Genomic DNA, 9,802 nt, shown 5'->3' with positions numbered 1-9,802 from the left:
AGAGAGATGGGGTTGTTTGGGAGGGAGTTTCGACCCTCTGTTGTTCTTCCTGCTATCCCACCTTGGTTGCTCCCTCAGCCAGTGATAGATCTAGGGTTGCCTGAGCAGGTAAGGAGTAGTTGTATTCACAAATAGATCAGGGGAAGACAGGTGGGGAGGACAGGTGCAGTTTGACCTTATGGCTTTGGTCCACACTCCAATCCAGTTGGTGGCGGTAATGCACATTAAAGGTGGTTGCCAACCGCGATCAAACATCCATAGAAGAAGTCACGTGTGATTGTTTCTGCAGGAAATCGACAGTCAGTTGGTCTTTCGACTGGAAATGAATAACCAGCTACATTTTCACACATTGAATAAGTGTCTCATTATGTCTACGTTTTGAATTAAGAAAGAATATTTAAAATAAGCAAAGCAAACGTTAGCCAACTTGCCAGGGCAACGCCCTGTCAGTAACGTTAGATAGGCGTGCTAGCTATAGCTAGCTAACCGGTTTGGACCACAGAATATTTACATGGTTTGACATACTGTACACCGATAAAATGGAGCTGTTTCAAGCCAAAGACCATTATATTCTCCAGAGTGGCGACCATGCTCTTTGGTGTAGCCGAATAGATGGGACCATGAGCGCCAGACCTGGTAGGCAAAATACATTTGTCATTTTTAAAATTCAGTTTCTCATAGCCATCAATTAGCTAGCTAACGTAACATCAGTAAGCTCGGACATCAAACCCATAACTAAATGGCTAGCTATAATGACGTCAAGCCCATAGCATGAGCATTTCCTCTTGTCTTAGCTATGTCTTCATTATCCAAGCAAGTATTGTTTTACACGTTGACAATGACAACTATATAGGACGCTGTGGATCCAACAACAGCGCACCTTACTAAAATTCGAGTGCCATTCCATTTTTGGTTGCAATAATTTAGCTATCTAAACAAACATCCTCATGTTAACTGCCAGTCCATTAAATGTGTATTATTACCATACTTTCATGTCCAGTGTGGCACTGCCCAGTTGACCTGATAGGGATATTTGGAATAAACAGACTGCGATGCTCGAGGGGCACAGTACAAATTATGTAGCAGGGTTCCATTCAAACAATGAGCCAGAAAACATACGGTGACATTGCTCCATATGTTTCCATGTTTAATTGTCTTTAAATTGTTTTGTATTGAACAAAACAGTTATTAGGGTTCATAATTCCTGCATCCTCCATCCATTTTTCTTCTTACATGAGCTTGCTTTATTGGATTCCTTTGGCTACATGGTTAACTGTTCATTTCCTGAAATGCCACTCAAGCATCTGTTGTGGTTCCTTATTTCCTTACACTGAATTCCACATATTTACAGACTAGTTACGGGCTCTCTGCTACACAACACACTACCTTGCGTGACTTGTTCTGCTTCTTGGGAGACGAGCATACTTAGGCCAGATTAATTGAGACAGATGGGTCCAGCCCAAAGTACCAAATGTCATAATGACACCTGTCTCGAACAATGAGAAGATTTTAAATAGACAAGATAGCGGTGTACACATTGTTGGATTACTTAATGGAGAACAAATAATTATTTTAATAACAGAGCATTTTCTAAATTCAAATGCACCGCACCTTGTAAGTCCCAGTAATGGATACCAAAAATCTTTGGTTAAATCAAATGATCTGGTGTAACAATCTGTAGCTACCTTAGGCTAGATCGTTAGCTCTTGTGCTCCTGTCTGACCTGCACCCGTGTCTTGCCAAAACACCTCCCCCTTCTCTGTGACAGAGTGGCGAGCTAAGCCGGGACAATTCACAGCAAAGCCAGTAGCTGAGCCGATGAACCGTTGTAACCAAAAAGCTGTTGAGAGGGAGCAGCCACTGTATGGATGTAAATGACTACCCTGTGGGCTAGCTGAGGTCACATGGGTGTGCAGCCAGCCTGAACAGGTTTAGGTTGCACTGCTCTTCCATTATTTAATTGGAAAAGGGTTTCCATTCCTCATTGGACTTGTTGACACTAGCACCGACACGAATTTCCACAATATTTCACATTTCTGAACAAATCTATGGTTGAGTTTGTATCATGGACAAACAGAGAGATGTGTGTGTGTATATAGGGGCAGCCCCTATTTTCCACCTCCCTGCCCGGGCTCCAGCGCTGAGGTCGGTACAGAGTTCTCTGGTCCATGGAACAGGAAGAGTTATTGTCTCAGCTACCTAGATGTTCTCCAATCTCCACCCTCTTTGTTGCCCATTCATGACTCAACTCTTCAACTGCTTGACATACCCTTCACGTCTAGTTTTCTGTTATACCAAAGTTGTTTTAGTTATCAGCATCAGTTAGCTAGTTGTGATGTAGTAATTTGGCATTGATGTAGTCATGCCTCAGTGCATCATGTTACTACACAATTATTTAAGAATGAAAACTGACATTAGCTAGGTTTCCATCCACTTGTTGAATAAAAAAAGTGTAATGATGTCACATCCTGAAAGTTCCATGTGTTTATTTTCTCATTCTAAACTCTATCGATGATGGGTTTGCCATAAAAAGTGTTGCCAGAAACATGGCTACTGTCTGTGACCCTCTGACCTGGTTTTTGTACCTCCGCTTCAGTCAAAGAAATTGTCATCATGTATTCTTTACATCCCTCAAACTCAACTCTGGACCACAAACCAGTTACACTGTGTTTTTTCATTATTCCCCTTTAATCGGGGACTGAATGGGACTCCAGGTGGGTGCAATTAATTATCAAGTAGAAAAGAAAACCAGCAGGCTCCGGACCTCGTAGGGTAAGAGTTGAATACTCTACCTCTACATGTATTCTTCCCAAGTGATAACACTTGTCTATTTGAACTGTGAAAAGAATCTCTTGATGTTTTAAGCACTGGATGCATTAAATACTTCTGAACTTGGCTGCTTGGTATCTAGATACTACTGTAATGTAATGCTTCATGATGATCCCTAACAGTATAATCAGAAACCCTCAGTCCAAACCTTGCATGGAAAGTGCAGCAAATGGTCCACAATGTAAATATTATTGGGATGGCATAAGACTGGCACAACCAGGGATAGCCTACAATCCATCAACTTGGTGCTCTGTTTTGAAAATAGGCTTATATGCATGTGCTGTTTATCATTAAATAACTTAATTGCTCTTAGTTTGTGGGGCGATTTTCTTAAATGTTTTTACTTTGTGTCCACTCCATAAGTCTTTATTTTCTCTGATTTGTCTCTTCTCTCTTTATTTCAGCAACAGACCTTCTGTTAGCTTGGAACCCAGTGTGCTTGGGCCTGGTTGAGGGTCTCATCGGGAAAATACAACTTCATACAGGTAAGTGAAATGGTGTAGGCATTGTGCTACAAGTACTGGCTTATTGGCTGACTGGAGAGGTACCATCGATCTTCAAAACAGCTGCAGTCTTCCTTACTGAGAAACACAACCTTGACCAGGACATCCTATCCAACTACAGGCCCATCTCCAACCTCCCCTTCCTATCAAAAGTACGGGAAAAAGTGTTTGCAACCAGCCTCAATCCCATCTATCATCTAATCAGTTGTAAAAGGGTTTCCAGTCTGGTTTCTGGCCTTTGCACAGCACCAAATAGGGATGGGCATGAGTACTCAAACAGACGTCAAAGCTCGATCTTTAACCAGAGATAACAAAAAAAAATCTGTATTCGGTGGAATGCGCTTTGTGGCTGCCCAAATGGGAAAGTAAAACGTTCTCTTGACAACAACATTAATTTGCTTTGACTCTAGTGTTCCATTTGTACATATGATTTGCGGGGCACCACAAAAAAGAAGCCAAGCATCACAATGTTTATCTCCCTAAATTCCTTTTCCCCTCCTTGTCTCATTCACTCAATTGTGTTCTGACCGCTCCCTCCACACACGCAGTGTGCAAACAGTCCTAAGTCCTATTAAAAAGGTATCTAAATGATTGGATACACAAGCTAAATGACGACAGTTTATCACAAATTCAAAATGGACTGGTTGATTGAAGTAGGAAAATAAGTGTTCTAACAACCATCTGCAGTTTCAGAATAATTGCGTCCCGTCTATTTTCTGTTTAAGGTACTTTGCCCACTGATAGTGCCATTTAGAATTGGTTACCCTAGGTCGCTGGTCATTTTAACTCTGGATTCTGCATTTTTCACACCAAAAAGGAAATAACTATCTTGCTGTGTTTTGTAAACGCAGATCTAAAATGCTTCTTATTGTAAATCCCGCTCAGCTTCAGTCAGTGTTTGCTCCAAATCATGAATGTAAAATATTTGTTTCAGTTGCACTTTTCCACTCGGATGAAATATATTTGCTCAGGTCATTGAATCACCAGATAGCGCTCTGATTTATGCGTAGGCTACTTTTCCCCCGGTACTTTCCTCCGGTAGCAAGTTAAAAGGCAAGATTAACTTAAAACAAAACAGAAAGAATGTACAGTGCCTTGCGAAAGTATTCGGCCCCCTTGAACTTTGCGACCTTTTGCCACATTTCAGGCTTCAAACATAAAGATATAAAACTGTATTTTTTTTTGTGAAGAATCAACAACGAGTGGGACACAATCATGAAGTGGAATGACATTTATTGGATATTTCAAACTTTTTTAACAAATCAAAAACTGAAAAATTGGGCGTGCAAAATTATTCAGCCCCCTTAAGTTAATACTTTGTAGCGCCACCTTTTGCTGCGATTACAGCTGTAAGTCGCTTGGGGTATGTCTCTATCAGTTTTGGACATCGAGAGACTGAATTTTTTTCCCATTCCTCCTTGCAAAACAGCTCGAGCTCAGTGAGGTTGGATGGAGAGCATTTGTGAACAGCAGTTTTCAGTTCTTTCCACAGATTCTCGATTGGATTCAGGTCTGGACTTTGACTTGGCCATTCTAACACCTGGATATGTTTATTTTTGAACCATTCCATTGTAGATTTTGCTTTATGTTTTGGATCATTGTCTTGTTGGAAGACAAATCTCCGTCCCAGTCTCAGGTCTTTTGCAGACTCCATCAGGTTTTCTTCCAGAATGGTCCTGTATTTGGCTCCATCCATCTTCCCATCAATTTTAACCATCTTCCCTGTCCCTGCTGAAGAAAAGCAGGCCCAAACCATGATGCTGCCACCACCATGTTTGACAGTGGGCATGGTGTGTTCAGGGTGATGAGCTGTGTTGCTTTTACGCCAAACATAACGTTTTGCATTGTTGCCAAAAAGTTCAATTTTGGTTTCATCTGACCAGAGCACCTTCTTCCACATGTTTGGTGTGTCTCCCAGGTGGCTTGTGGCAAACTTTAAACAACACTTTTTATGGATATCTTTAAGAAATGGCTTTCTTCTTGCCACTCTTCCATAAAGGCCAGATTTGTGCAATATACGACTGATTGTTGTCCTATGGACAGAGTCTCCCACCTCAGCTGTAGATCTCTGCAGTTCATCCAGAGTAATCATGGGCCTCTTGGCTGCATCTCTGATCAGTCTTCTCCTTGTATGAGCTGAAAGTTTAGAGGGACGGCCAGGTCTTGGTAGATTTGCAGTGGTCTGATACTCCTTCCATTTCAATATTATCGCTTGCACAGTGCTCCTTGGGATGTTTAAAGCTTGGGAAATCTTTTTGTATCCAAATCCGGCTTTAAACTTCTTCACAACAGTATCTCGGACCTGCCTGGTGTGTTCCTTGTTCTTCATGATGCTCTCTGCGCTTTTAACGGACCTCTGAGACTATCACAGTGCAGGTGCATTTATACGGAGACTTGATTACACACAGGTGGATTGTATTTATCATCATTAGTCATTTAGGTCAACATTGGATCATTCAGAGATACTCACTGAACTTCTGGAGAGAGTTTGCTGCACTGAAAGTAAAGGGGCTGAATAATTTTGCACGCCCAATTTTTCAGTTTTTGATTTGTTAAAAAAGTTTGAAATATCCAATAAATGTCGTTCCACTTCATGATTGTGTCCCACTTGTTGTTGATTCTTCACAAAAAAATACAGTTTCATATCTTTGTTTGAAGCCTGAAATGTGGCAAAAGGTCGCAAAGTTCAAGGGGGCCGAATACTTTCGCAAGGCACTGTACCTGCTCGTTGAACATCCCATTCCAAAATCATGGGCATTAATATGGAGTTGGTCCCACCTTTGCTGCTATTACAGCCTCTACTCTTCTTTTGAAGGCTTTTCACTAGATGTTGGAACATTGCTGTGGGGACTTTGTTCCATTTAGCCACAAGGGCATTATTGAGGTCAGGCACTGCCTCGCAGTCATTGTTCCAATTCATCCCAAAGGTGTTCAATGGGTTTGAGGTCAGGCCTCTGAAGGCCAGTCAATTTCTTCCACACCGACCTCGACAAACCATTTCTTTATGGACCTCACTTTGCACAGGGGTATTGTCTTGCTGAAACAGGAAAGGGCCTTCCCCAAACTGTTGCTACAAAGTTGGAAGCACAGAATTGTCTAGAACATCAGTGAATGCTGTAGTGTTAAGATTTTCCTTTACTGTGTTAGGTTCTGAACAGAGTAAAAACTCTAACGGACGACTAGAAAAAGCTCAAACCAAGTTTTTATTCACCCCCTGGGTCATACAGCTGCAAAGACAATGTATATATATATTTAGAACCTCCTACTAAGCGGGGTTAACTCCTTACACATCTAGACAGCCAATACATCTCTGTTGTTAGGCAGGAACTTCTTTGGTTTCTCTCACTGATGTAGTCATGGCCCTGCCTGATGCTAGACCCTTCATAGCCGTGGAAGTGTATGCATTTGACATAAGACTAGTAGGATGGTCGTTGGGGTGGGTCCCTCTGGCCCCACCCCGGAGGTTTCTTCTCACTTCATCTGACTTGACCTCGAGCCAAAATCCTCCCTAGTTCCGCAGCTCGCCTGCCTTATCAGGAACTGAAACTAGACTGTTGCCCTTTGCCTCCCTCCTTAGGAACATTGATATTCAACAATAACATGTTTGAACAGAATATGAACTTTCTGCACTTCACCTCGTCTCACTCAGTAACTTTCCATACATCAAGTTCATATCCACCCTTCATTGACCCCAACATACTTTCCTTATACATGTAAAGTAATTAATAACTTCTAGTATGGTAACATTAACAAGTATATTTCAAGCTAGAATCCAACTGAAACTAAGGGGCCAGCCCGAACCTATGAAAAACCGCTCCAGACCATTATTCCTTCTCCAACAAACTTTACAGTTGGCACAATGCATTCGGCCGGTAGCATTTCCACTGCTCCAGAGTCCAATGGCAGTGAGCTTTAAACCACACCAGCCGATGCTTAGCATTGTGCATGGGTATCTTAGGCTTGTGTGCAGCTGCTCGGCCATGGAAACCCATTTCAGGAAACTCCTGACGAACAGTTCTTGTGCTGATGTTGCTTCCAGAGGCAGTTTTGAACTTGGTAGCAAGTAATGCAACCAACTACAGAAGATTGTTATGCACTTCAGCACTCAGCGCTCCTGTTCTATGAGCTTGTGTGGCCTACCACTTCGTGGCTGAGCTGTTGTTGCCAGTGTTTGGTGGATACATTGGCACGGATGTGGTTAGGCCTGAGACAGACCGTGCCAATATATCCTCCAAACACCGGCTTCAAGGGCATTATCACTTTTATATAGCGGGTCTTTTTGTTCTGTATCTATGGACCCAGTTGTTCATTCTAAATGTTCCATTGCCACACTGGCTGGCAACGTTCTTATCCTTGGCTTGCTAGCTATCCAACTACGACTAGCTTACAGTCACGTCAAAAAGTGGAGCCAGAATAACCGCAAAGTAGCTGCATTTGCGTTTAAGCTATTTTCTAGTTACATTTAATTTGGATACATCCATAACAATAAGCTAATGATGCACGATTCCTCCTGGTATAGAATATGTGCTCTTGTCAGGACACTGTTGTTCAGAGCAGCTAGCCAACAACACAACTAACACAATCACTTCAAGCTGAAGCTGGAAAGACAGTAGACTAGCTGCAATTTGTTTATTTTGACCTGTTTTTCTATTGATAATTTTTAAGGATATATACAAAACTATACTGATTCAGGATTTTGACTGGCTGAGAAAAGCTGCCGCCTGCCTGTCTATCTCGTCCCAACTCCTGACATGTTCATTACTATGGGACAGCTGGAGATCGAATTTGAATGTTGAAACAATGTTGCAAATGTTAGACAGACGGCAAGGTTTATACAAATCTCCACTGTTAAACTAAATGTTAGTCTAAAATAAATGTGAGAATGTCTCGATGTGTTTTATAGTGGAGATCAAGTTTATAAATTGCCTGGCTGGGCTGATGAGACAGTGGATTGCGCAGTCAGATGGAACAGAGTAAATAGGCATTTTTAACATCATAGATTTAGCCGGTGGTAACTTGTGGAATTCACACCAGCTGGAATGCACTTTTAACCAATCAGCATTCAGGATTAGACCCAACCGTTTTATAATTCACAAAAACAGCACTTGCAGCTCTAACAGAGCAGACATTTTACGAAGTGACGTGTTGCAAAGGTGGCATCCTTTGACGGTGCCACGTTGAAAGTCACTGGGCTCTTCAGTAAGGCCATTCTACTGCCAATGCTTGTCCATGGAGATTGCATGGCTGTGTGCTCGATTTATACACCTGGCAGCAACGAATGTGCCTGAAATAGCCGAATCCACAAATTTGAAGGGGTGTCCACATACTTGTGTGTGTGTTTGTGTATATATAGTATATATTGGCCATATACCACAAACCTCCTAGGTGCCTTATTGCAATTATAGACTGGTTACCAACATAAAAATACATGTTTATTCATGCCTATGGTATACGGTCTGATATACCACGGCTTTCAGCCAATCCGCATTAAGGGCTCGAACCACAGAATTTTATAAATATATTTATACTCTGGACTCCTACATTTCTGAACCTAATATTTCTTAATTCCATTATTTTACTTTTTAGATGTGTCTATTGTTAGATATTCCTGCACTGTTGGAGCTAGGAACACGTGCATTTCCCTACACCCGCGACAACATTAATAAAATACTAATACTAAATATGTGTATGCGACCAATAAAATTTTATTTCATTTTGATTTGACCTACGGGGCATCAGAGGGCCAACCAACTTTTTGGTAGAGAATGCCGTGATGAGTATTAACACTGTCGCCCGTAATAAAGCACAGTGCATTGATGATGAACTGCATCGAACGTCTTTAATGAAGTGGCAGCTGCATTCAAATCTCCATAATCTAGGAACGATAGGAACCTCGACTGAATAATCTGCTTTCTGCTATTTAGTGAGAGGCAGGACCTATTTCTATAGAAGAAGCCAGTTTTTTTATTTTATTCTCAGCTTCTTAACTAACTCGTTAATATGCTTTTTAAAAGATGCCCAGGTATTTGTAAGCAGGGACACCAAAGTACGTACAGTGGGGCAAAAAGTATTTAGTCAGCCACCAATTGTGCAAGTTCTCCCACTTAAAAAGATGAGGCCTGTAATTTTCATCATAGGTACACTTCAACTATGACAGACAAAATGATTTTAAAAAATCCAGAAAATCACATTGTAGGATTTGTAATGAATTTATTTTCAAATTATGGTGGAAAATAAGTATTTGGTCACCTACAAACAAGCAAGATTTCTGGCTCTCACAGACCTGTAACTTCTTCTTTAAGAGGCTCCTCCGTTCTCCCCTCGTTACCTGTATTAATGGCACCTGTTTGAACTTGTTATCAGTATAAAAGACACCTGTCCACAACCTCAAACAGTCACACTCCAAACTCCACTATAGCCAAGACCAAAGAGCTGTCAAAGGACACCAGAAACAAAATTGTAGACCTGCA

At 41.5% G+C, this 9,802-nt stretch overlaps 1 protein-coding gene across 3 annotated transcripts in view; it reads left to right on the top strand.

Moving 5' to 3' along the window:
• Positions 1 to 259: 259 nt before the first annotated feature.
• LOC110502266 (phosphatidylinositide phosphatase SAC2) overlaps positions 260 to 9,802 on the top strand; it is a 45,721-nt gene continuing 36,178 nt past the window's right edge. For 2 of the 3 annotated variants that reach the window (XM_021580168.2, XM_021580167.2), the window contains exons 1-2: positions 260 to 636; positions 3,234 to 3,314. In XM_021580168.2, the coding sequence (XP_021435843.2) occupies positions 540 to 636; positions 3,234 to 3,314 (178 nt within the window). In that variant the 5' untranslated portion in view covers positions 260 to 539. The remainder of the gene's footprint in view (positions 637 to 3,233; positions 3,315 to 9,802) is intronic. The other variant, XM_036959703.1, reaches the window with a different exon arrangement.

Source organism: Oncorhynchus mykiss, chromosome 23 (genome assembly GCF_013265735.2).
Source record: "Oncorhynchus mykiss isolate Arlee chromosome 23, USDA_OmykA_1.1, whole genome shotgun sequence".
NCBI lineage: Eukaryota > Metazoa > Chordata > Actinopteri > Salmoniformes > Salmonidae > Oncorhynchus > Oncorhynchus mykiss.
This window is presented reverse-complemented; position numbering and strand designations above follow the sequence as displayed.